The 27,114-nt window shown below is 42.4% G+C and overlaps 1 protein-coding gene across 17 annotated transcripts in view; it reads left to right on the forward strand.

The window, feature by feature from the left end:
* ANK2 (ankyrin 2) overlaps nucleotides 1-27,114 on the forward strand; it is a 185,844-nt gene that overhangs the window by 142,401 nt on the left and 16,329 nt on the right. For 6 of the 17 annotated variants that reach the window (XM_051804878.1, XM_051804887.1, XM_051804881.1 and 3 more), the window contains 15 exons: nucleotides 659-757; nucleotides 1,971-2,125; nucleotides 2,907-3,118; nucleotides 4,256-4,460; nucleotides 5,109-5,205; nucleotides 7,548-7,776; nucleotides 8,822-8,947; nucleotides 9,106-9,228; nucleotides 9,765-9,794; nucleotides 11,304-11,325; nucleotides 20,878-20,952; nucleotides 21,996-22,127; nucleotides 22,484-22,630; nucleotides 23,432-23,711; nucleotides 25,131-25,395. In XM_051804878.1, coding sequence (XP_051660838.1) covers nucleotides 659-757; nucleotides 1,971-2,125; nucleotides 2,907-3,118; nucleotides 4,256-4,460; nucleotides 5,109-5,205; nucleotides 7,548-7,776; nucleotides 8,822-8,947; nucleotides 9,106-9,228; nucleotides 9,765-9,794; nucleotides 11,304-11,325; nucleotides 20,878-20,952; nucleotides 21,996-22,127; nucleotides 22,484-22,630; nucleotides 23,432-23,711; nucleotides 25,131-25,395 — 2,197 coding nt within the window. Of the gene's footprint in view, nucleotides 1-658; nucleotides 758-1,970; nucleotides 2,126-2,906; nucleotides 3,119-4,255; nucleotides 4,461-5,108; nucleotides 5,206-7,547; nucleotides 7,777-8,821; nucleotides 8,948-9,105; nucleotides 9,229-9,764; nucleotides 9,795-11,303; nucleotides 11,326-13,760; nucleotides 19,470-20,877; nucleotides 20,953-21,995; nucleotides 22,128-22,483; nucleotides 22,631-23,431; nucleotides 23,712-25,130; nucleotides 25,396-27,114 lie in introns of all 17 variants that reach the window. The other 11 variants (XM_051804884.1, XM_051804882.1, XM_051804883.1 and 8 more) reach the window with 3 other exon arrangements.

A 27,114-nucleotide genomic window follows, 5' to 3' on the forward strand; every position in this document is an offset into this window, starting at 1 on the left:
CATTTGGGAACAACTCAGTTGCTTTAAAATCCTATTATAATAGGCAGTCATCAGAACTACCGTCTTCATTAGTGCTACCACTTATTCTTTTCACATCTTGGTCACCTTAAAGAGAAAGCAGAAAGAAATCTAAGGAGCAGAAGAAATATTGTGCTTTCACATTCAGTCTTCCCATTATCTCTGTCGCACACAAATGGATTTTAAGTATGTCTCCCATTTTTTTTTTAATGGTTTCTCTATCTAATGAGAAAGTCTCCCTAAAAGACAAGGCTGTAGCAGAGTTGGTTCATTCTCAGGTCTTTGTGCCCTTCCCGCGAGTGTTTTTCCGGGTGTTGTGCTGGCAGTGATATCAGAAGATCGCTGTGCAGTTTGCAGAGGTGCATTCTAAGGTCCATCAAGTTCATGGCCAAAGCCAAAGTTCATCAAGTTCCCATCAAGTTCATGGCCAAAGCCCCCATAAAGCAAGACAAGATCCTAAATTCATGAAACTGATTTTGCCGATTTTGGTCACCAAATTGTCACGGCTAGGACGGAACCTTATTTAGTGTACAGCCTAATTCCACTCTGTGCACCAGACAGTGGCACTGGCGTTCTGGCACAAAAAATACATAAAGTTTATTTATGTTCTTTCTTTCACTGCTGCTTTGGATGTACTCAGTAAACTTCATCTGCCTACGGCTCCTCCCCCACTTAATGAGGGAGAAAGCTTGGTCAGCCGAATCCTTCAGCTGGGGCCTCCTGGGACCAAATTCCTTGGGTAGGAGAGACTTGAAACAAATTGATGGATGCTGACCTCCCCATTCTTCTCCTCCTTCTGCAATATGATTTTTTTATTGTCATTATGCCCATGATATTGTCCCTTTCTATCATTTGAAATTTTGTACACTTAACCCTTAGTGGACCATTTTTCAACCTTTGTGATATGTGGTTTTGTTTTGGTGGTATGTTTGTATCTTTTTCTTCGAGTACTGTGGCCTTCATTTTTGTTTTGGCATGAAATCTTCCTAGTTATGTGCTTGATGTCTGTAGCAAAGCAACCTGGATTGGGACAAAAAAAAAAAAAGGAATCTACTGTAAATTTCAAGCTGTTTTTTTGTATCAAGGACTGATCAATCAATAAGTTTTAAGTTGGATACCACCAGTGTGATAGAACACATGGCATCTACTATGTACCTGGTAACCTGTGTGAGTCCTCTAATTAGAGAAGTGTTTATACAAATATATTTATATTTTCCTCTCTTATTTCTAAGAGTATGTATGTATATGTATATCTAAATATAGATATATTATATGTACACATGTGTATATGTGTGTGTATATATATATATATGGGCGCTTATGCTGATACATGTATTGACATGTGCTTGTAAGGCAACAAGGCAAATTCTTATCTCCTATACTGCAATAGCAACCCAGACAATCTCCTCAGACCTCCTCTATCTCTCCCAAGGTGTAAATCAGGAATAAGTTCATTGGAACATATAGAATTATGAAGAAGTAAATTGGTGCAGGACACAGCTGCCCCCTGATAGCAATGAAATTATTCTGATTTGCACTAGTATAAGTGAGATCAGAATTTGTCCCACTATTTCTATATGTTACAGTAGATTCTCTTTGAAATGAAGTTGCACAGGTTAACCCAGACAGTAGTGACAACTAAAACGAGCATGAGTTTTTGATGGATTTGCAAAACAATCACCAAATTTTCAGATAAGCACTATTATCTTACCAAATCTCATTCACACTGTGGAAAGAGGTGAATGCACTTTTTCATCTGTCCTTCAGCACTTACTGGGTCCCTGTAAACATTTAGTTTGTGTTAGTGGCCTACTAGTTTAGGATTGTGCCAAAGTGTTCCAGCCAAATAGGTAGAATTCCAGGTCACTTTGTAGCAGACTGAGTAGAGTTGCTGTTAATCCTGTCTCTTCCTCTCTCCCGTGTGCATTTAATGCGCTGTGTTGCCGTGCCAGGCCTGTGATTGTGGAGATCCCCCACTTTGCTGCTCTGCGTGGGAAGGAGAGGGAGCTGGTGATCCTGCGCAGCGAGAACGGGGACAGCTGGAAGGAGCATTTCTGTGAATACACCGAGGATGAGCTGAACGAAATCCTCAATGGGATGGATGAAGGTATCCGGGGGGGACTTGGCTTTTTATCCTGCTCCTGCACTGCTGCTCTAACTGGGGGTAATAGCTTTGACCATTTACTTACTTCCCTTGCCTGGTCTGCTGAAGTCATGGGATGAGACATCTGCCATCACGAAATGGGGAAGAGGTGCTACATTTGTGTTTACTGCTGCTCCTTTTCATGGTGTAAAACAAAAAGTTTCCATAGCAAACATCTTTCCAAAACAAGGCAATTATCGTACTAATCCTTTCCAAGCAGCCCCACGTGTGGGAGGAAATGTCAGTCACGGGTGCTCTTGGTTTCTGAGAGAACAGAATGGCCTTGGGCTGTCTTGGAGCTGCAAAATTTGTTATTTTTTTAGCAAAAAAGCCCAAACAAATACCAAAGTAAACAAGCCACCTCACAGAATTAAAGCCAAACTCATACTTTGATAGTTTTTTGTTTTGAAGTTTCGTTTTCTTCGTGCTGCTTCACGACGTTTTAAATATGTGAAGAAGAAAGGAGCTTGGACAAGTCCCTTGGTGTGTTTGACTGCTTATTTTGGAGATGTCAGCATATTCTGTTGGCTGTCTTAAGCTCCCTACAGTTGGTTGGTCAGTCTGTCTGTCTGTCCTTTTTCGGATTTCTCCGGTTTAGGTGAACACTGGGGTGTGTTTCCTTTTCGCCCTCGATTTCTAGACTAAAAAACTTTGTGTAAGGTGCATCAAACTGCGAAGAGCTTGACTGCATTTCGAAGGTTCTGTGAATCTCTTGTCTTCTGACCATCTCCTCTTCTGCCCTCAGTACTTGACACTCCAGAGGAGCTGGAGAAGAAGCGGATCTGCCGCATCATCACCCGGGATTTCCCTCAGTACTTCGCGGTGGTGTCCCGGATCAAGCAGGACAGCAACCTCATCGGGCCCGAGGGAGGGGTGCTGAGCAGCACTGTGGTGCCACAAGTGCAGGCAGTCTTCCCAGAAGGGGCTCTAACCAAACGAATCCGCGTTGGCCTCCAGGTACGGTGCAACAATCACAAGGTTTTTAGCGTAAAATCACCTTCTTTGAAGTTCTGGGCCCCTCAGTTTAGGAAGGGTATTGAGGTGCTGGAGAGTGTCCAAAGAAGGGCAATGAGGCTGGGGAAGGGACTGGAGCACAAGTGGTGTGAGGAGAGGCTGAGAGAGCTGGGGTTGCTCAGCCTGGAGAGGAGGAGGCTCAGGGGAGACCTCATCACTCTCTATAACTCCCTGAAAGGAGGGGGAGCCAGCTGGAGGTCGGTCTCTTCTCCCAGGAACCAGCAGTAGGACAAGAGGGCGCAGTCTTGAGCTGTGCCAGGGGAGGTTCAGCTTGGATATTAGGAAGAAGTTATTTACAGAGTAATCAGACACTGGAATGGGTTGCCAAGGAAGTTGGTGGACTCACTGTCCCTGGAGGTTTTTAAGAAGAGCCTGGGTGTGCCATCAGTGCCATGGTCTGGGTGACAAGGTGGTGTTGGGTCATAGGTTGGACTTGATAATCTCACAGGTCTTTTCCAACCTGGTTGAATCTGTGATTCTGTGAATGGAGAGCAGCATGTCCAGCTTACCGTGTCGTGTCGTATCTTATCTATCTAGTAAAGATAGTAATAATAAAAAAAAAATCCATGCAAAAGTCAAAGCAAGTGGTAAAGCTTTGGGTTTTCCAGTTAATTCAGATTCCTGTCTGTTAACTGTCCCTATAATCCTGGGAAAAGTACCTAATTTTGCTGATGATTATGATATAGTAATAATAATATTATATACTGATAATGATACACTAGGTCGTAGAACAGTTTCTTAAATACTTCTTATGAAAGGCAGCAGAAAAGTAAAAAGTGCTGCACTAATTAAGTCAAGTGTACAGATTCTCAGCATGAAGGAATCAGCCTAACAATTCACTCCTGAAAGAAAGGGAAGTCTTTTCCCCTTTCTCCATCTGGTCCTGCTACTTGCATCCCCAACTTACCTTGGCCAGGAGACTGTGCTTGTTGGGACTGGCTGAATAGCACACTTTTAAAACAGCTCTGAGCTTGTTCTAAGGGGAAAAAAAGGTATACGATACGCAGACCCAGTTGTTTACAAACTCACTGCACTGTTTTCAAGTAACCATTCTGTTATTTTTCCCGCTGCTCTGGCAAGGCTCAACCTATGCACACTGAACTTACAAAGAAGATTTTAGGCAACAAGGCCACCTTCAGCCCCATCGTCACGCTGGAGCCCAGGAGGAGGAAGTTCCACAAACCCATCACGATGACGATTCCCGTCCCCAAGGCCTCCAGCGATGGGATCATGAATGGCTACGGAGGCGACACGCCCACTCTGAGGTTACTATGCAGCATAACAGGTAGGATGCCAGTGCTGGAGCTTGCCATGTGCATCTTGAATCTGTCACTCCTCGTGGGCTGGAAAATGTTTTAAGCTGATTACACACATGGGAAGCTCGGAGAAAACCTGACTGGGATGAGAAGCTGTGAAAATGAACTACTTTGCAAACAATTATTTTTAAGCAGAAATAACATTTGTTGTTTGGACTAACAAGAGATGTGTAATATAATCATAGACTTGAGGTTTGGTGGGGTTTTTTTGCATTTTCCTTACAGTTTGTGTCTTGAAAACCAACATACCTCTGCCTGGCAGAGTAAGTGTGGTTCAGACTTAATGTTGCACTACACTTAGGTGAAAAATAATGGAGTTAAACACTTAGTGCTTGCTATAACTCCAAAGTGACCAGTGCCTCATTCAGTCTCACTTAAGGGGCAGAAATGAGCTGCATGCATTTAATTTAATAAATTAATTTAATCATCTTTAATTTAACCCCTCCAATCCTACCGGCATTGGTGGAATAATATGGAGGAGAAGGCATGTCTGGGATTATTACTGATTTCATAGCAATTAAAAACTCTGAAGAATTTAAAATATTTCTTAGAAGCAAAAGAGTTGCAGACTTGCTTGGTTTTAATTTATTATTTTTTTAAAATCTCTCTCTCTTCAGGAGGAACCACCCCAGCCCAATGGGAAGACATTACTGGGACAACACCACTGACATTTGTTAATGAATGTGTTTCCTTCACAACAAATGTGTCTGCCAGGTACCTACACAACCAAACATGAGTTTTACAGTGATGCTTTCAAGTACATGTCTTTTTTTCCCCAACAGATATTTCCTTTAAACTATTTTAGTTTATATAGTAGAAGGAACAGAGATACTTATTATTATACAAATTTCCATGGAAATAGGAATCCTTTGTTTGGGTATCTCATTGTACATCTTAGAAGAGATATTACTTCCAGAATATCCAAAAACTGAGAAGTCATGCAGGAAGACCTGTATGTGTACAAAACTGGGGTCTAGAAGCATCTCTTCCAACCATTTGTTCCTGGGACAAGGTTCAACTGCTTTCTTCCTGAAAACAGAATTTCGTATTAAAATAATAATAATAATAATACATATATATGTATGTATTTTAGTTTGTACACTGGCCATGATTTATATCACAGAAATGCACAGAAATCTCCTCCCCTGGAACAGGAGATGCAATCCATGATCTGGAAAGTGTTCCATTTAGGGAGTGTGGTCTAGCAAACAAAAATCTTGGATAACTTGCCCATGAAATTCAGTGCCAACCTTGAGTGTCCAGGGCAGTTATTACTATTAGATTAGATTTGTTATATGGTGAAATAAGGTATTGAGTGTTAAAATGAGATCAGCTCTTGCAGTCCAACCCCCAGTTTAACGTTAGGCAAAATAAAGTATTTTTTTTTATACTTTCTCAGTTCAGAAAGGGCTTTTTGTTCCCATTAAGCTGGATGCTTTGCTGATGTACATTCCTTTTTGGTTCAGGTCAACATTTTACTGTAACAGCAGTGGCCACAAGAGGGAGATCTTACAGTGTGTTTAACTCTCAGTCTGTGTAAAGGGCGAAATTAAAGCTGAATTAAAGGTTAATTTAAGAACCATATGTGGAAACTAGATGCAGAGTTTGAGAGGTCCAAGTCCCTGAAACTGTGAAGTCCCCAGCAAGGCTACATGTGAAATACAACCAGAATGAGGGTGACAGTTTATGAATCTACAGCCCCTATTTAGAGTGGATCTTTCCTAATCCTGATGATGACATGAAAACTGATTGCTGTTGTTAATGTTGTGTGATACAGGCAGGGTCCCATGTAGAGATTTTAAGGGGTTCTACCTTTTCTTTGTAAATGAAATGAATGTTCAGCTGACTCCTTTCACTCAAACGTGACTTTGAATGTTGGTAAAGTTAGAAAATGGGATTTTTCATGGATTTGGAGTCAGGGAAATAATTACTTTCTTTGCCAAAGGAAAAGCTAACTTTAATTTTTTTCACTTGTGCCCTGGTCTAAAAGTGCTGCTGTCCTTTTGCCTTGCCAAGAATGGGCTGATTTCTGACTGTTTGCTATTCACAGTAATTTTTTCTGTCTAGCTAAATCATTAATGATGGACAAAAATTTTCCCATTCACAAGACTTAACATTGTCCAAAATGAGCTTGGGAAAGAGATGCATTTGTCATGTGAATCACACTGCAGACTTGGAGGCCTGGCTGTTGTTTTCCATTTCCTGAACTGCAGCTTTTTAAAAAATTGTCTCTGTTTGGGCTTTTTAGCCCCTGGTGTATGACAGCAAATCATTGAGGCATCTGGTGGTTTCTCAGAGGATGTAGCCTCTCCAGTTTGAGTCCAGCACAGCATAGTTCTCCCACACAGGAAAAGGAAAGTATCAGTGTGCAGATCCTTTCTGTGCCACACATGCTTTCTCTCCTTCAAATGTCATCAGCTTGTTTTTTTTTTTGACCGATGTGTTTGTTAAATGTTCTGAAGAGCAGCACAGCACAAAATTCACTGTTATTCAGCTGCAGATGAGTAAGCCCAGGGCAGTCACGCTGAGGTGTGCTTTGGGGTTGTAATGCCATGTAATCCACAGTAAGGAATAAGCCCCCTGTAGATTAGATCAGCTTTTGAGCTGTCTTTGACCTCTCCCAACTTCCGTCTCCATCCTACGGGTATGAAACTCGAGCGTGATTTCCACCCACACAGTGGATTTCATGTAGAAGAAATGTCATCGACTCCGCAGAGAAACCAAAGGGATGGCTGGGAAAGCAGGCAGCACATGTTACTCCCTGGAAAATACTTGGTGATTAAACTCACATGAGAATAATTTCTGACATTACACACAGGACGAGATCATTTACATGGACCTAAAGACCTCCAGGTTTTGATATTGTATATAAGGAATGTGCTGTTATCCTTTAAGTTAGATGGGGGACAAAAACCAAGCGTGACAATTCTTTTTTTGTGACTTGTTATCTACAATTGCTGGGCTTACCAGCTAATGCTGCCAGGCTGGGGAAACATATAATTTTCTTTCTTAAATCTTTCTGTGCCGATTACCTGACTCTTCGTTTTCCTTTACAGGTTTTGGTTGATAGACTGTCGACAGACACAAGAATCTGTTACTTTTGCTTCCCAAGTGTACAGAGAGATTATCTGTGTCCCCTACATGGCCAAATTTGTGGTGTTTGCCAAATCCCACGATCCCATCGAAGCGCGGTTAAGGTGTTTCTGCATGACGGATGACAAGGTGGATAAAACTCTAGAACAACAGGAAAATTTTGCTGAGGTTGCCAGAAGCAGGGATGTAGAGGTACTGTACAGGACTCTTTTCCTCTATTTTATAGTGTATGCTTTTAAAGTAATATTTTCTGCCTTCTATCTGCCACAAGTACTGCAAAATAACTGCCAGCAACTACTGTCATGAGGCAGGATCAACTGTAGTGATAAGATGGATACTTGGACTTTAGTCAGATATACAAGAAAAGTAGTGATGAAACACTATTCCCAATGGGAAGCTGCTGAACTCTTAGCTGAACTTTAGCCCACAGGGCTAAAGGGGGATAGTCAGAGCCAAAAAGCAAATGTAAATCCCAATTTCCAGTAACTCCTAAATCCATATCACTAACCAAAAAGGCAGTTTGACAGTAGTCATGTTTTGTCAGTACCTTTACGTACCAAGAAGTTGAAGTAGCAAGTTTGATTAATATTCTGCTTTACAAAAATAAAATTAAATCTGCTGCTGAACAGGCAAAAGCTTTCCAGGAAATTGCCTGCTGAATGCAGTTTTTCTGGCTCTGTCAGCTTCCTCAGAAGGGATAACAGATTGGAAGTGCTTCAACTTACAGGCATGGCAGATTCCTCTGCTTAGTTCAGCCTCTTTTCCTTGAGAATCCCACGTTTAAAAAATCTGTCCTCGCTGTTCCTGAAGCTCTGACAGGCATTTCTTGTGCAAAGCAGGTAAATGAAATAAGGATTATCAAACTGCCAAGGCTAAATTTCTGGGAAGTAAGGATGAGACATTAATGTGTTGTCAGGCTGAAGGCAACATCTCCCAGACTGCTAATCTGATATTTAAACACGGGGGGACCCATAAAAGCACAATCTGAAGATGTAACAGTACCATTATATAGGGATTTAAGATAGATATTTACCTGAGACCTGACTTTGAAAAGCTCTAGGCCTTTACAAATCCACCTGAAGTAAATAGAAATCTACTGAGAAACACTGCCTTTGACTTTGGATTTGATTGCTGAAGAAAATACTGCTCTGCCTGTGATTTCTTCTGTAAGAAGAAATCCTAACCACCTAATCACTGTGATTAATTGGTGCTTTGCTGCTTTTTCCCTTTCCAACAGGTATTAGAAGGAAAACCCATCTACGTTGACTGCTTTGGCAATTTGGTGCCTCTCACAAAGAGTGGGCAACATCATATATTCAGCTTTTTTGCCTTCAAAGAGAATAGACTTCCTCTATTTGTTAAGGTAATGTTAATGACTCCTTTTTTGGATATTTCAAGTTATTGTTTCACCATATTTTTTGCAAACAAAGAAAAAAAAATCAATTCAGCTAAATTCCCAACTATAACTCGATTTTGTCCCTGGACTGTTCCATTTAAAAAGATGTATTTTTGCTCTGGCAGGTGCGAGATACCACTCAAGAACCCTGTGGACGACTATCTTTCATGAAGGAGCCAAAATCTACAAGGGGCCTCGTTCACCAAGCCATATGTAATTTAAACATCACTTTACCCATTTACACAAAGGTACTGTGAAATTACACTGATCTCTAGTCATCAGCATTATAATACAAACAAGAAAGGAGGAGGAGGAGGAGGGCAAAACACAGTTCAAGTTTCGTGGTCAGGGATTTTAAAGAGGAGTAAAGTATAATCCTTATTATAACATTTTTGTGTGCTTTTAAAACAGCACATCTCAACATATTTTAACTTTGAATGGGTAATGTTCTTAACTATTTTAAGTACTTATTCATGCTAATTTATAGAGAAAAAGCATGTATATATTTACAGTTTTGGTACAAATAAGGATCACTAGAAGTCTAACACCCAGAAACAACTTTTCTGTTTGTATTTTGCTCGGTTCTGTAGCCCTTTGTGTTTTAAACTGACAGTTCAGTTTTGCTGCTTTTTGACATAAGAAATCAATTGCAGAAACGTTCTGCATTTTCATCTTTTCTGTTAAATGTTGTCAGAAGTTACTTTTTCCTACTCTCTCCTAATAAAGTTACATTTTGCCTGCTGTTTTCCCCTTCTCTTTTCACATGGCAATTTGGAACTGAAAGGAATCAGATTCAGATCAAGAACCAGAAGAGGTAATGTTGCTAAATCAGCATGTTCGTGCCTACTCACACCACTCAAACACAACTAGCAGACACAACTTGGAAGATTAAATCTGTAGTAAAACAGGCACATTCATCCTTAGCTCAGTGCTACAAACACAAAAAGGAGGAGTGCAATTCAAGGCTCTTGGACAGGCTCACTTTTACAATGTACAGAGTTTAACTTGCCCCGTGTCAAAATTAGAAATCTTCTGCATTTATAACATCCAGCACAAAGTCAGTGTTAACTCAGAAGTCACAAGTAAGTTTACCTGGAGTATAAGGTTTAGAATTTTCATCTTCAGCATAAACTAAATGGCACCAACTCCCCTCTGTGCTCCCAGCCCTGTTCTGGCAGTTGTGGATGTTCCTTAAGGTCTGAATGGGTAACATCAGAAAAGCATCCCCACATTTTGATGATGTTCAGGTGTTGGAAAGAAGAGGGATAATAACCAACCAGCTCCCCAAAGCAGATAGACATCTTTTCCATCGGTGCAGAACAGAGTTCAGCAGTTCTGTGACATGGATTGCAGTTTCCTATTATCATTATAGAGGTATTTACCACTCCTGTGGTAAATATGACTTCTATTTGTGTGTAAGAAACTAAAGCACAAAAAGACAAGCCCGTTGGTGGCTAAAACCGCCTCCCATTTTAAATTATTTTTGGTTGACTTTATTATTTTTTATGTTAATAATATTTATGAGTATGCTGACATAATGCTGATCTGGAAGAACATAAAGTAAGGGAAATTAAAGGATCCCAGGTTACCATGTAGGGTGACCTGTGCATCAGAGGAATGCAGACTATTATGGATCCATAACACACACTGCTGAGTGTAAAATTTAATTTTGTGAGCCTAAGCACTGCAAGGCATGTACAGACATGCATGTGTGGCCAGTGATTTACTTCTGTTTGTTGTCAGTTTATGGAAAAGCAAAGATTTACTCACATCATAACTGAGCCAGTGTATTGCATTTATCTTTATCAAGAATATTTTCAAACAACTACAACGTTTTCAACACTCAACAAAAAAACTTGGGGGCCTTAACACACACGATATCTTGTACTTGCAGTACTGCACAGCTGATTTCCATTCCCCACGGTCATCCTACCCCCACCACGAGTTTGTACAGCAAACTGAGTGTTTAATGCTACTTCTAAATTTGGGTGCTTTTGCATGGCCAAATTTACCCGACATGTGCTTGTGTGGACAAATGCTGGCAGAACTGAAATAAACTCAAATCACAAGGCAACCTCAAAAATTTGCTTCTTGAATTTTCATAGTCTCACTGTGCATTTTGTTTCATGTGGTTTTTTTGGCAAGGTTTATGTTTTCTTTCACTAAAGAAATTAAGCTATGCTTTTGCTGTTACTGTAAATACATTCTTGGTTCCATATAAGTCCGTGAATCTGTGTGTCTCCATACATCTAGTGGATTTAACTTCACTTCCATGTATAATTTGATTTGAACTTCTAAATTTCCCCCTTTTTTCCCCTTCCAGGTTGACATGACGTCAGAAAAAAGTAAGATTTTCTTTTTTTTGACTTGAAAGTGTTATAATGCAGTTCGTATGAAAGACGGTTTAAGAGTAAACATAAGCATGAAAGAGAGCTAAGTTTTTAACTGCTGTTGCTAATAACATCAATACTTTACTAGAAAACAATTTATTATCGAAGCAGCTATCCAATTAAATACATTTTAACGTATAAATTAACAATTTAAAACCGTTCATCTAAGCATTTACTTTCCTTTGACATCCCTAGTGATCCTGCTATTGCTATTTTGCTTGTATGGATGCTCATCCCTCCATTTTTTTTGTTTTCTCCACTTGTTGACACCCATCCTCGCCTCATACTTGAGACAGAGGACAGTATCGCTTTTAATGAAAACTTAGTGAAGGCTCCCGTGTATTCCATGGATCTCATGGAATACAAGCGTGCCAAAAAGCGATACTGTCCAAAGTAACCAGGCTGTTTAACCCTCCCCGCCCTCCCTGCCCTGTACTGTGGTGAAATATGGCTGGAAATGTGACATTAAAGCTTGGCACAGCACGTGTACCCCTTGTACCTCCGGAATCAGGCTGCTACTGTTAGAAACTGAGGGCGAGGGGGTCACTGAGTTCTCCTTGGGAGAAGATGCAAATCAAACAAATACCTACACAGACTAAAGAGAGTCTCTAACGAGAGCTACTTCCAATTGAGCCATTTCTTGGATCTGTTTAGGGAAAGAATGACATCTGTTTTGTTTCCAGTTTAAAGTGCCACATCTTGCATTGTTCCACCGCTGCTTCCTCACCACCAGCTCCCCAGGCCACAGAGAAGCCCTTTATTTCCCACAGGAGCCGCTTTGCTTCCAGCTAATTAACTTGCTTCTTTGACCAGTGGGACAGTCATGCATTTGATATTGATGAAAATATATATTACAAGTCTGTGAAGCTACTGACCAGCATTTCAGTGTGTGCTGGACAGTTCACACCAAAACAGTGGCACAAAAAGGCCACATTTTCAGCACCATAATGCCCCTCATTGACCTGATTGTAATTAATGTACACCACAGACTTTTAGCATTCGCTACACCCAGGAGAACAGTGTAGCAAAACAGCTGTTTTTTACAGATAAATACAGCTACTTATGTATTGCTTAGGTTCTCCTTATTTGCATTAGAGCTTTGGCTTTAAGTCTGGAGTGCCGAAATGTGCAGTTCCATGTGACGTGCTACCTTTAAAGGGAAATAATGTCCAGTTGTAATTCCTAAGCATTGTGTTCTGTTCGTAACTTGCTTCAGTCCTCCACCGTTTCATTCTGTTCAATATCCGTTTCCTACGAGTCCTTGCTGAAAGAAAGAAACATTCCCAGCAGGCAGCTGTGGCATAATGGGAATTTGCTGCAGCCAGCTTCCTGTATCTTGATTGCCAGATTAGACAAATATTTCACCACAGTATGCCTTACAGGATTCTCATGTACCTTTAATTTTTATATGATTAATTTTTAGAGCTCTTCTTTTTTAACCGAAGCTACAACATCCCCAGCAGCATTTGCAACACCTTTGCTTTGCATGGAAATAACTTGCCTTACATGAATTGTACGTATGTGTCTAGTGTGACTGTCTCTGATTTTGGGTTGCCATACATTACATTTTTTAAAACTCTGAAATCACTTCTGAGTTGATTCACAGTTTTTTCCTATTCTCTCTCCTTTTCTTCTCTGTCTTCTCTTTCCTCAGTCAGTTCATTAGTTGTCAATGAGGATGTTCCAAGGAAAGGACCATGCCTCTTAAAACAAAAGACTGTTTGTTTCATTGTGTAGGTGTGAAATCCCCTTAGATGAAATGCCGGTTTGCAGCTGATTCAGATCTCTACGTATTTGGTCATATTTTAGATTACTGCAGAATTACTTTTCACCTTTTATTTTGGTCATTAAGAAAAACAAAACCGTTAACCCGATGTTACTCTGACAGTTTGCTAACACTGGCTTTCTCTTAGAGGAAATCGACTTTCAATCAGTTCTAATGCTTTCCCCCTTTTTTCTTGTTTTTTCTTTTTATTTGAACATTGATCTGTAACATCTGAACAATCTTGAGATGCCTCTCTTTGTGTAACTTCACTGTGTTTCTTCTGGTTTTGGTTTGAAATTTCGTTGTTGTTGTTTTGGTTTCTTTTTAGTGGTGTCCTGATTTGGTTTGTTCCAGCTTTGATACTGTATGTGTGGTTGTGCTCTAGCGATAAAGTGAAGCAAGTTATTTCCTGCCATTTTCCTTTTCAGTTGTTTTTTTTTTTCCTCCCCCGTTAGCTTTGCTTTGCTCTTGTACCCTCAGATCTTGTGGATCCATCATTCCCGGCCCATTTTGTTGACTTTCCCACCACTGCAACCAAAGACTGTCATTTTCAGTCCTGATTACATTTTCCAATCTCTATTTTTGATTTCCACTTTACTTTCAATGTTTTTCATTTGCATCAAAGATGACGAGACAGAGTCTACAGAAACATCTATCCTGAAAAGCCATCTGGTTAATGAAGTCCCTGTACTAGCCAGTCCAGACCTGTTGTCTGAAGTTTCTGAGATGAAACAAGATTTGATCAAAATGACTGCCATCCTGACAACTGACCCTTCTGATAAATCAGGCTCCATTAAAGTGAAAGATCTTGGAAAACCTGCTGAGGAAGAGCCAGGAGAGCCTTTCGAAATAGTTGAAAGAGTGAAAGAGGACTTAGAAAAAGTAAATGAAATTCTGAGAGGGGGATCCTATACCAGAGAAGAACATGTTTTGCAGAAGTCCCTTTCCAAACAAGAGCCTGTAGAAGAAGAATGGATCATTGTCAGCGATGAGGAAATCGAAGAGGCCAGAAGAAATGCTCCCTCAGAAGTCACGGAGCCAGCCGGTGTAGATGTCAGGGTAGACAAAGGGACAGCAAAAAAGGGGAAGCCAGGCACGGCAGGAAAGGTAGAGGATTTAAAAACACACGTTTCTCTTCCTGAGGTACAACCACGAGCCTTGCAAGAGGGCTTAGTAGAAGAGAAGGTTGAAACTGCAGTAATAAGCAGGGATTCTGAAAAAGGAGGAAAAGAATCTCCAAAAGCTGGAAAGGAGCAACAGAAAGCGGCCTCAGAAGTTAAAAAGCCCGTCAGGACAAAACTAAAAGAGAAACCAAAGCCAAAGGAAGGCAAGGTGCAGAGCAGCGGAGAAAAGCTGAGACTACCAAAGCTCACTGCAGATGAGTCGCAGGGCGGGGAACCTGGCCTAAAGGTGACAGCTGCTCCAGAGGCTAAAGCCGTGTCCCCTGTTATAGAGGACACTCCCATTGGCTCCATAAAAGATAAAGTGAAAGCTCTTCAGAAACGAGTGGAAGACGAGCAAAAAGGCCGGTCCAAACTACCCGTCAGAGTTCAAGCAAAAGAAAGCCCTGCCGAGAAAGCACCTAAGAAACCAGCACAAGTCAAGAAACCAGTAGCACACAAAGCCCAACCGCCCGTCTCGCCTTCTTCTAAGACCGAGAGACTCGAAGAGACCATGTCAGTTCGTGAGCTGATGAAAGCCTTCCAGTCAGGGCAAGACCCATCCAAGAACATATCTGGCCTGTTTGAGCACAAGTCTGTCAAACAGAAGCAACAGACCCCTGAGAAGGAGACAACTCGGAGGAAAACAACTCCTTTGCAGAGCGAAACGAGGCGAGTCGCAAGCCTCAAGACAGACAAACAGAAGGACAAACCGAGCCCGGTGTCAAAAGCAGAGAAAGAGCCGCAACCCAAAAAAGGCAAAACGCAAATTTCTACCACTGAAACCACCAAGAAAGCTGGTGGTAAAGACCAGGCGAAAGAGCAGAGCAGCAGGAAGCCAGTGGAACCTCTCCCTCCTGTAGCAGTTGATGCAAGTGCGAAAGAAATGGCATCTGGGAAGGGCAGGCCTTCTGATGACCAAGGAGATCCTGACTTCCAGATCAGCCCCGACAGGAAAACCTCAACAGACTTTTCTGACGTCATTAAAGAAGAACTGGAGGATAATGACAAATACCAACAGTTCCGACACCTCTCGGTGACAGAGGAGGGAGAACTTAACTTGGAGCAAGTACTGACCAGTCCTTTTGGTGTTGCTTTTCCCACAGAGGATGGGAAAGATGGATTCCTTCCCGCTCTTTCTCTGCAAAGTGGTGCTTTTGATGGGAGCTCAGAGAGCCTTAAACACGAAGGTGTGGCTGACTCTCCAGGCAGTCTACTTGACGGAACCCCTCAGATCAGCTCTGAGGAAAGTTACAAGCATGAGGGTCTTGCAGAGACTCCAGAAACGAGCCCAGAAAGCCTTTCATTCTCGCCAAAGAAAACTGATGGGCCAACTGAGGAAGCTAAAGGAGCGGCTAGAGCACACACAACAACTGAAACATGCTCTCCGAAGGAAGTCTCCTCAAAGGAAGATGAAAAAGGTATTACTGAGAGACAGCTAGATGCTGTTACTGAGACTAGTAAGTCTCATTCTGACCATTTATCAGAAGAGCGTGTACCTACAGCCTCTGAAGAAGAGGCTGATAAACTTAAAGAAAGTAGCTCAGCTTCCATTATGAAAGATATTAGCAGGGATAAAGAATCCAGAACCACTGCACATTTCACTAAGTCTTCTGAAACACATGACACTGCTTTAGAGAAAGAAAAAGATATAACCTGTGAACGCCGCGTTGCAGTTAGAAGTCCCCAGAAATTGGAACTTTCACTTGCTAGCCATGATAGTGAAGGCTTTAGCCCAGTTGCAGATGACTCTTTGACTATAAGTCATAAAGACTCCCTGGAAGCAAGCCCAGTGCTAGAAGATAACTCATCACACAAAACACCCGACTCTTTGGAGCCCAGTCCTATGAAAGAGTCTCCCTGCCGTGATTCCCTTGAAAGCAGCCCCGTAGAACCAACAGTGAAGGCTTGTATTTTGGGGCAGGGTCCTCTGCAACCTGTTCTTAGCAAAGGAGAAGGCTGCCCAGAGCTGGCATCCGTGCGTTCCAGGATTCTCCGTGACCCCGAGGGAAGTGCCGATGATGACAGTCTAGAGCAAACATCCCTCATGGAGAGTTCGGGGAAAAGTCCCGTTTCACCCGAGACTCCCAGTTCAGAAGAAATTAGCTACGAAATCACACCTAAAACGGCAGACTTGCAGTCACTGTCAAACATACCGAAGTCGGCCACGATCCCTGAAGTCAACGAAGAGCCAGAGGATGACTCGGAAAGCGAACCGAAGAAGAGATTCACCCCTGAAGAGGAGATGTTTAAAATGGTGACCAAAATCAAAATGTTTGATGAATTGGAGCAAGAAGCAAAGCAGAAGAGAGGTTACAAAAAGAATCGTAAGCAAGATGAATCTTGTGTGGTTGCCAGCTCGGAAGCTCCATGTGAAACCGAAACAGCAGAGCCAACGGCTGTAGTAGAAAAAGACGTACCTACAGTAGTTACACCTGCAACTGAATCTAGGAAAAGCTCTTCCTCTTCGGAAAGCGAGCCAGAATTAACCCGGCTCAAAAAAGAAGCCGACTCAGGCCTCTTAATGGAGCCTGTGATCCGAGTGCAGCCACCCTCACCTTTACCATCCAGTGTGGACTCCAGCTCCAGCCCCGACGAAGCAGGTTTCCAACCCATTGATTCCCAGCAATGCTCTGTCGGGATGGGCACAGTTAAAACAGAAGGCAAAGGTGACAAAGAGGAACCGCTTATCCTTGGGCGCAGCTGTGAGGTTTCCACGGGAGAATCAGGCACTTGTCATTCTGATGGTTGCACTGAATCTAAATGTTGTGGCAGTACAGGTGACTGTGAGACAGTCACACGACCTGGGGGTGCTCTCTGTCACTCCGTTGGTGACAGTCCTCAGAAAGAAGTTCACGCTGAGTCTTCGTTAACACTCGAGCAATGCGAGGCTACCGAAAAGGATGTCAGACCCGCGGCAGCATTACACAGAGATCTCATCTCTGCAGGAGCTGTGTCAGAGAGGGCAGGGGGCCTTTCTTGTGGGCATGGTAGCACCCAGTACTCTGTACCACAAGATGGCAAACTGGCTGAGGATGATACCACTGACCATTCTGCTTTGGGAAGGGATTTGGGAAAAGCAGATACAGGTTTCGAAACATCTCAAAGAGATAGTCCTGCTGAGGAACCATTACCAGAGTATCCATCCCTTACCACTGAAACAGTGGAACTTGACAGTTGTGTAGCAGATGCCACTGACAGTAGTGCTCCATATATAGTGAGCCCTTATGAAAACGTGTCTTCTGGACATTTCTTTATTGACTCTGAAAGTGAGGTAGGATCTGGTAGAAGTCTGCACTCTAGGGAAACCTATTCTCTTGCAGAAGGGAAAGATCAGACGGGTGAAGCTTTACTTAGCAGAGACACAGGCAGTGAGTATTGCTCTTCAGAGGAAGTGTATATGGAAATAGAGCCCAAACCAGAGCATGGATTTCAGACCACGTCACAAGGGTCTTTGTCCTCAGATTCCACGCAATTAGCTGAATCTGCCCTTGAGGATATAAGAGATGAAACGGAGACACTGATGGGTCACGTTGTCATCACTAGAACCGATGTGGATTCTGACATGTGGAGCGAAATACGTGAAGACGATGAAGCTTTTGAAGCTCGGGTGAAAGAAGAGGAACAAAAGATATTCGGGTTGATGGTAGACAGGCGATCGCAAGGCACAACCCCTGACACGACACCGGCCAGGACACCCACTGAAGAAGGGACGCCACTCAGCGAACAAAACCCTTTTCTTTTTCAGGAAGGCAAGTTGTTTGAGATGACTAGAAGTGGAGCCATTGACATGACCAAAAGGAACTACCCAGATGAAAGCTTTCACTTCTTCCAGGGTGGGCAGGAACCTCAGGAAGAAGTTTCATTATCTGAAGAAGTGAAAGAAGCAGCAGAGGAGGAATCTTCGAAGCTGGAGGGCTCGCTGAACCCATTTGCACCTTCAGAATCAGAGGAGTCAGATACACCAGAAAAAGACACAGTGAAATATTCACCCCCGTCACCCGAGTCTAGTGATAAATCAGAAGAAATCACAGGTGAAGGTGTCAGCACAGGCACCTCAAAAGCAGATCTTAAATCCAGAATTCCAATTAAAATGGGTATTTCAGCTTCTTCAAAATCACCAAAGAAAGAAACTGCTGCCTCTGAAGCTGAGCCCCTCTCCAGAACGGAGACTGACACGGTTGATAGCAGTCAGGTGCCTTGCCCCATCTCTCCTGAGCAGTGTGCGGTAGAAGATGAATTAGATTTTTCCAAAGTCACCAGATCAGTTAGTTCCGAACAGGGCGAGGAGTCCCCGGACTCTTCCCCGGAGGAACAGAGATCTGTGATTGAAATCCCCACTGCTCTAATGGAGAGCGTGCCTTCTGGTGAAAGCAAATCCAAAATCCCCGTCCGAACAGCTGCCGCCGCATCGCAATCCTCGCAACAGTCGGAGAACGAGAGCCTTTCCCCGGACGACTTCCTAGACAGTTCACAGTGTGAAGGAAAAGACGAGCAAGCAAAACCAAAGTCTAAAATTCCCGTCAAATCCGCTTCCCAAAAAGCCGAACCACAGTACACCTATGCGGACGCGTCTGCCCGCAAGCTGGAGTCCCCCAAAGCTCTCGACGTGACGAGCGCTGTACCTACGAAACAAGATAACCGGAGTAAATCGGAATCTGACGCGAGTAGTCCCGTGGACCCAAAGGCTAAGCGTTCAGTCAAAGCTAGGAGTTATGCTGAGGTGGAAGCAGAGACCAGAGAGAGGGAGAGCGAGATGAAGTTTGAGCTAGACTCAGATGAGGCAGCAACAGCAAGATCGAAGGTATTTTCATCGCGGTTGCCAGTTAAAAACAGAAGCACTACAGGTTCCCGCGGTGCTTTTAGTCCCACAAAAGAAAGTAAGGACCATTTTTTTGATCTTTACAAAAACTCCATAGAGTTCTTTGAAGAAATTAGTGATGAAGCTTCTAAATTAGTGGAAAGACTCACGCAGTCAGAGAGAGAACAAGAATTAGTTTCAGATGATGAAAGCAGTAGCGCCCTAGAAGTTTCAGTTATTGAAAATGTGCCATCCAGTGAGACTCAGCAGTCAGTTCCTGAAGACATCTTTGACACCAGACCCATTTGGGATGAGTCTGTAGAGACTCAGATTGAACGTATCCCTGACGAAAATGTCCATGACCATGCTGAAGGTATTTGCCAACGACTGGGATTCCCTGTGCGACGCATGTCATGAATTAAACTTTTTTGTTTTCTGTTTCCTTTGGGGTGTGTGTGTGTGCGTGTGTGTGTGCGTGTTTGTGTATGGGTGTAACACGTGTGGCATTTTCTTTTCAGCTTTTGGTGGTTAGTTGTGCGTTTGTTTTTTTTTTTTCCCCCCTGTGAGCCGTGTTTGGTTTTTTTTTTGTGTTGTGTCTGTGTTCTTGTCTGTGAACCGATCTCAAGATTGCAAACCATAAGTGCTTGTGGGAAGTGTTGCCTTAAGAAACAAAAACACTTCTAAAAATACCTATTGTTTTGCCATTAAAGCTATTGCTTAGGTCATGCACGTTTTGGCTTTTGACTTTCCCTGGCTCTGTTACTAACTATTAACTTTTACTAATAATAAAATATTTGGGCATCGATTGCAAGCGAGACGGGCAAATTCTTTCGAGTTGTTACACAAAGAGATCTGCAGAAGTTTTAAAGAATTCAGCTTTTCATGTTCCTTTTTTGGATGATCTGTGTCTCAAGAAAGCTCTGAGTCACCGGTAATTTTAGTACAAGTTTTCTGGGGTTCGGTTTTCCTCTCGCCTACTTGTGTACTCCTGCTGAGCCGCCACAGTGGAAATCCAGGAGCTGAAATGACACGTGCATGTATCGTGAACCCTAAGCAATGTCCTGGTTCTGAGGTATCACAGTCTGTGTGTGCGCTCAGGGAAAATCAAAACTCAAACTCTGCCATCCTCAAATTAGCTGTGGGGATGGGAGGAGCCGTCAGTCTGACCCTTAGCTGAATAAACGAAGACTGACGAATGGCCACCTGATTTTTCCTTGCCTTCGTTGTGAGTACTTTGTCTCACTCCCTAGTCTGAAGAGTCAAAGACACTTAAATTAACAGTGTCTCAAATACAGACCATATTCCAAAGTGCTATATGGTCTGTTTGAACAGAACTTTCCCTGCTACAGAAAGGACGTAATCAGAAGCACCGGTCCCAATGAATTCTTCAACCCTGGCATTTACTAAGGAGGCATGGAAAATTATGGCTCTCAACCTAGATAAAGTCTTCAATTTAATGTCAAAATGAAGTTTTAGAAAAAAGTGCTTGGCCCAGATAGTCACAGTAGGCGCTTCAGTCCTGGCTTAAACTTTCACTGGAAAGCCTGATTTTCAAATGGAAAATATAGATAGTCCCGTGCTTCTTAAAAAAAAAAAAAAATCAAGCTTTTTGGTTTTATTTTTTAACCTGGGGATTTATAATCCTTGCTCTAGTTATGCAGCCTGTTCGCATTTAGACACAGCAGTTAGAAAAAACAGCGCCTTCCCTTCTTGGACTGTATCACCCGTTGAAACTGGTTTTAACTTGTAAAAGGCAACTTGTAGCTCTCTTTGACCTTTAGATCAGCAGGATGATCAGGAAAGGACAGAGGAAAGACTGGCCCACATCGCTGATCATCTTGGATTCAGCTGGACAGGTAAAATGCACGTCCTCTGCTCTGGAGAAAAAGGACGGTCCGCACTCTTTTCTTGTTTCTTTTCCTGATTATCTAAAAAATGTTTTATGGAAATATTTCATCAGCTTACTGTCTTTGGGTTACTGAAGATTCCTAAAGTGGGTAACGAGGAACTTATTCTTTACCAATCACTTTGGGACTGTGGGTTTAATAGACCTGAGGCAGCAAATGGGACTGGGGACAAGTGAAAGGAACACGGAATGACCTGCAGATATCACTGAAAACCAGCTCCAAGGCTCTTACAAAGAGAAGGAGCTGTGCAGAAATCTCTCTGCTGTGTCAAACTGTGTGGTCTGACAAAAACAATTGATGCAAAAAATTATGTCAGGTCTGCACTTTTTTTATATCTCTCACTAGAGCAGTATCAGGCTCCTGAAAATAAGCCATGCTCTAGGAGTTAGGGAATAGCTGTATACCAGGGAAAACATTTTAGTTCCTTGATAGTGGAGATTGTGTTCTATACTGTTTTCAGAAGTGCCCTCAGAGTACATGCAAAACATCACTGATACTTTTTTGCTTATGTTGCTCACCTCTTCCTTTCCTGTCCTGTGCTTCAATCCATAGAGTAACTGGGAGGATGGGTCACTCATCCCAACATGGATTTATCCTGAAATCAGTAGGACTTGGACCTGTGCAATGTAACAGATTAGGAATACACTAAAAAATTAATAGACAGCTCTGAAAACAAAACTAGAAAAAAGTGGGTGCTTGTCAAGATAGACGTTAATATTCTATGGCGTTATAGGGAGGGCAGATTAATAGACCTCCATAAATAGTCCTTTTTATATTATGGTAAAGATTGCTTCTATTAAAGATTACTTTGTCAAATGTTACTGTGGAGGGTGAAATAGTGGTTGGTTTTTGTTCATCAGAAAGACACCAGTTTCCTGTTTTTTCAGATTTTGGGGTTCAGCTGTAACTCATAGACATTTACTTTTCTGTAAATGAAACGAGTCCAGGGGAGTACTAGATGACCCCTTTACAGAGATGGATTTCTTTTTCAGAGCTAGCAAGAGAACTGGATTTCACAGAAGAGCAAATTCACCAGATCCGAATCGAAAATCCCAATTCACTTCAAGACCAGAGCCACGCACTCCTCAAGTACTGGCTTGAAAGGGATGGGAAACACGCAACAGGTTCGTTTCCATTTGGCATCTGACTGTCTCCTATTTGCTACTTGATTGTGTTGTAATCACAAAGAGGAAATTTGGGCAATATTTTGCCTATGGAAAGAATGGATTATACTTACGGAGTGTTATTTCTAGTATTATCTGTATAACGTGGCAAAATTGTTAAAGGAAAAAAATCAATTTTTATAGCAGCCATTCGGTTCTTTTTGGATTTTGCATAGCAACGCTTCCAAATGCATCTGTAATTTATATATGATATTGTATCGGTCGGTATCCCACGTATGCCTTTCACGTGGAAAACAGAAAGGAGAGGCCATGTTTAATTCTTAACTGAGTTCCACGGTGTTGTTCTGATGCCACAGATACAAATCTTACCCAATGTCTCACGAAAATCAACCGGATGGATATCGTTCACCTCATGGAGACCAGCGGCATCGACTCCACGCAGGTCCACGGCACCCGCACCTACACGGAGATGGAACAGTCCATAGGACTGGACCACAGCGAAGGTAAGTGGCTGCTCAGCCAGTTGGCAGAAGCTTCTGTTTGGAAATGTTTGAGCACTAGAATCCCATTTTGAAAGCACGGGTAGTATGGATGAGTGAATGCAAGCCTGGCATCACACGGGTCACTGTCTCACCAGGGATAAGATCTGCGCTGTAACTGATTCTTAGCAAGCAAATAATGTACTCAGAGACTTTTGCCTAGTCTGTTGGGGTTCTTTTGCTCGTACAAGTACTTTCATGACAATTCAGAAGGTTGTATTAGGATTTGATAGAGATTTGTAAAAGGAAAACTCAAGCATCCAGGGTATTGTTATTCTGCTAGGACATGATTCCGTTTCTTAAGTTTAAAAGTTCGGTGGATTAGATCATTGATTGCAAACTGAAGAAACACTTCCAAATTATGTGAGTACAGAAGTGAGTCTTCTATGTGCTTCATTCAATATTGCTTTGAGATTAGGGGTTGGGGGTGAGTGGGTGTGTTTGTTATGCTTTAAAGCACATAAATGAGCTAGTTCTTGTATCAAATCCTGTTGTGAATCTTCTTGCATACTTTGAGGGTTTCGAGATTAATTAATTTAGTTAAATTTCTGGGTGAACTTTATTTTGTCTGTTACTGTCCAAATTTGGCAATAGTAGTGGTACTCTATTGTTACTTCAGCTACTAAGAGAGGTTATGTCCCGTCACACTCAAGATGTTTGAGAGTTGCAGGTAATGTGTCCCATGCACATTTTGAATGCAGATGGAGCACAAGAGGGAGTTCCTGCCTTCTCGTAATGCCATTTCTCCTCTGTGTGTTGTTGAAGGGTTTTCTGCACTGCAAGAAGAAGTGTACAGCTCAAGACACAAACAGGAACACCACAGAATATCTAAAGACAGTGAGCCAACCGAACACCCTCCTCTCGTCTCCGAGGAAGAAGTGTCTGCCAGTTATTCTCCTTTTCAGGACAGTACTCCCAGGAGCGAGGCAGAGGTATCCATGGCTGAGCTCCTGAGGCAAGCACATAAGGAACAAGTAGAAACCGAATTCTCAGGGAAACCCCAAGACGTGCCAGGAAAACCATCTGCTTCACAACATGAATATTCGTAAGTGTCAAGAGACCAGGGTGAAACCTAGGTGGAACAGATTCCCTCTTCTTTGTGTAATAAGAGGATTTTTACAGTTTTCTTTGAAACACAGGAATGCTGTTTCATTTTCCTGCAATTGTGCCCAGGCTTGGTTTTTCAGTCCATGTGAAGGAAGCCTTAAGGCTCAGGAGAGAAAGTCACTTTGTCACTGTAAACACAAAGCAATAACCAAGTGTAGTGCACATGGAAGAAAAGAGGGTTAATGTAGAGGTGGGGTTGGTTTTTTTCCAAACTGTGTATAAGTTTTTGTGTGTTACGTGGGAAGTGATGTTAAACTTAGTGGAATTAACCCTGAATTCTTCTGTGGGGCTCTCAGTGGGGTTGGTGTCGTTTGAAAAGGAACTTGAAACGGATCACATTTATTTATCCACACCATCCCTAATCCTGTGACCATGCTGAGACCTCTCCACTGGGTTGATCAAGTTGATCAATGATTTGATGTGGAGATGCAGCTCCAAACAGTCAAAGGGCAGTTGAGTCCAGCAGATGGTCTCTTGTGCTCAGGATGTGCTTTACAGCCAGGACAGAGAGAGTGGGAGACAGAAAAGAGCATCTAAGGTAGAAGACTTTTGTTGCACCAATAGGTAAAAATACCAATGCTTCCTAAGGGTTTGCCTGAAGAAATGAATGTTTTTGAGGAATAGAGAAGACATGTGAGACAATATTGCCAATACTACACAAGAGGAGTGATGGCAGGAGAATATCACTACACTGCAGGTCCAAAAATTGGAGGAAAATTGGGCTAGTTTTAAATAGCTTGTAAAGAAGATGTTTTAAGAGGAATTATACAACAATATTGCACATACATATGCTTGAATTAGATGTGCTTCCTTCATATATATATGTTGCATAGTAAAGTATGTAATAATAAGTTTCAATAACTTGCAACAGCAGTGAAACCATAGCAGTGTCCAACCGTGAAAATAGAAATACAATCAACACCAGATTCTCTACGAAGTTTCTGTTTGGTAAGGCTCTGAAATTCTACATAAAAGTTGGTCTCTCCTCCCCTGCAGCTTTGTAGATTGCAATTAATGTAGTAGTTGCTCCTCATCCATCTATAGCGATCTCTTTACCTAAAATACTAGTAGGTAATATATAGAGTTGTGAGGGCACAGGTGACAGTGAAGCTCGCTGAAATATTTTACAAGTGCCACGTTTTGTAGAAGTGGGTGCAAGGTTTGGATATTCATTTGGAGATTGGCTTGGGAAGGTGAGAGGGATGCCCAGCCAGATGACTGTGTAGTTCTTGTCAAGGAGTACCAGTTATTTCTAGGTGACAGGTGACGCAGCAATATTTATTCACTGCATAGTGTTCCATTTATGGCACTTGGGAAGCACTGCATGGTGGTAACTTCTTGGACCTGTGATTGACAGGGTCACAGCTCCAGGAACTGAGCAGTCTATGGCACCGGTAACTGGGAAAGCAGCAAGCACAGCCAAGGGAGAGACAGAAAAAGCATCCCCACAGCCCCCGTCCTCTGCACAGAGAGGTGACTCTCCCATCGTCCAGGAGCCCGAGGATGCCCAGCTCCACCAGGATGACCCCTCTCCAAGGAGAACTAGTCTTGTGATAGTGGAGTCAACCGATGAGCAGATGGAGAAGTCTGGCAGGGGCTATGAAGAGGAATCTTTAGAAAAGGTAAAGAACAATTTTACTTCAAAATTATGGACACAAAAGGTTTTTATGTCTCACTCATTCCTTAGGATGAGAATAGTTTTAACTAATCCCCATCTGCCACGGAGTCTTTTCTCCCTCCCTCTGTGGCTAGAAGGGTTAGCTATAGGCATTTCTGTAGAGCTTTGCAAAGCTGAAGCAATTCCAAGATCCTAAAGTCTAGGCTGTAGTTCTGGTTCTGCTCTGCCCTTATTTGACCTTTGGTCTGTGACAGTTAACAGAGAGAGAATTAGTGTCACTAACAATTGCAGAAACAAACCATGAACAAGCGAAAGCTGAAACAGATGTAGTGCAAAATAAAGTAGTAACATTAAAAGCTTATAAAGAAAGGCAAGGCTAGCCCAGAGCAGCGTGAAAAAAATGGCATGAAAGATCTGTGAAGTTGGTGAGATGGAAAAGAGGTAGCAGGTTGTGCATTTACTAAGGATGTACTGGAAGAATGGTGTTTATGTAGCATGCAGGCAATAAAGAGAGATGGGGATGGGAGAGAACATCAAAAACAATATGAGGCAGGTCTTTGGCTGTGTGAGAAAAGGGACTTTATTGCGATGTTCCGAGAGGGAAAGACATCAAGAGGGAAGGAAAGAAAGCAAACCATATGGCTTTTAGTGGGGAATTAAATTTTCTTGGCAGATAAAGGTTTAGGAATAAACAGCTTGCTTTGCCTGTTCTAAGTGAAAGCTAAGGAGAAGGCATCCTTGGAAAGTGGGTTTATTAGTTAAGTTAGAGCAGAGAAGGCACAGTTCTACTGATGTAGAAACTGCTTCCTATCTTGACAACTCACCTTGACATTTATTAGAAAAAGGCTCTTCTGCCTGTGCTGTTTATGTGGCCAAATGTGCCACCTCTAGAATGGAGGGCCTCTGGGATCTCAGAAGAAAGTGGAATTTAGAGTGTGTCAGGTGATTCAAAGAGTACCTACAACAGGGCTCAGTACAGGGGCTGCTGCAGGAAAGGCTGCCCTCAAAATAATGGGCTGCTTTTTCCCTCCAGTTCTTTTATTAAAGTAAAATAACAACTGACACCACTAAAAAGAAACACCCCCCCTTAATTTATTTTCCCCTTTATGTTTTCATACTGTTGCTATTTCCCAAGTCATTCTTTTTTGCCTTCTGACCTCTTCATTTAGACTTCTAATTCTCCCATATGCAGGAGAGAGAACTCCAGCACTTGGTCCAGATACGCTGCCCTCTGATTAAAACTGTTCAGTCCTGCTGTGTGTGCTGCACTCTGTACCTCCTAACAAGGAGGATTAGTAGGCTTTCATATATTTTTCTGTGTAATTAACACAGAAACCACGTGCAATATGCAGGAATTCCAAGGCTGGTGTAACGAGGCAGAAGCTGTAAGTACTGCTGGTACCACACTGTATTAGGGAGAGGTTCGAACGTACTGAAGCTTGAAAATGATGACAGCGTTGCAAGCTCAGCAAAACTGATATTTATTACCAAGAAGTGGCCAGCAAAACGAACAAACCCAAAAGGGAGGAAGGAGGAGAGAAATAAGCCCCCAGCAGGACCTCCCCAGTTACCCAACTGTTGCCCATAAAGTTATCTTACTGACCTAGCATACTGATAATTACCCATGGCAGAAGCTGCATCCTTGGAGAGTCAGTAAGTTCACAAACTGGCAGGCATCCCTGCCAAAAGGCAACGTTGTCCTTGGTGTGAAGCGAGCTCCCTT

This window comes from Manacus candei, unplaced genomic scaffold (genome assembly GCF_025592945.1).
Source record: "Manacus candei isolate 608988 ecotype Guabito, Panama unplaced genomic scaffold, ASM2559294v1 h1tg000062l, whole genome shotgun sequence".
Lineage (NCBI taxonomy): Eukaryota > Metazoa > Chordata > Aves > Passeriformes > Pipridae > Manacus > Manacus candei.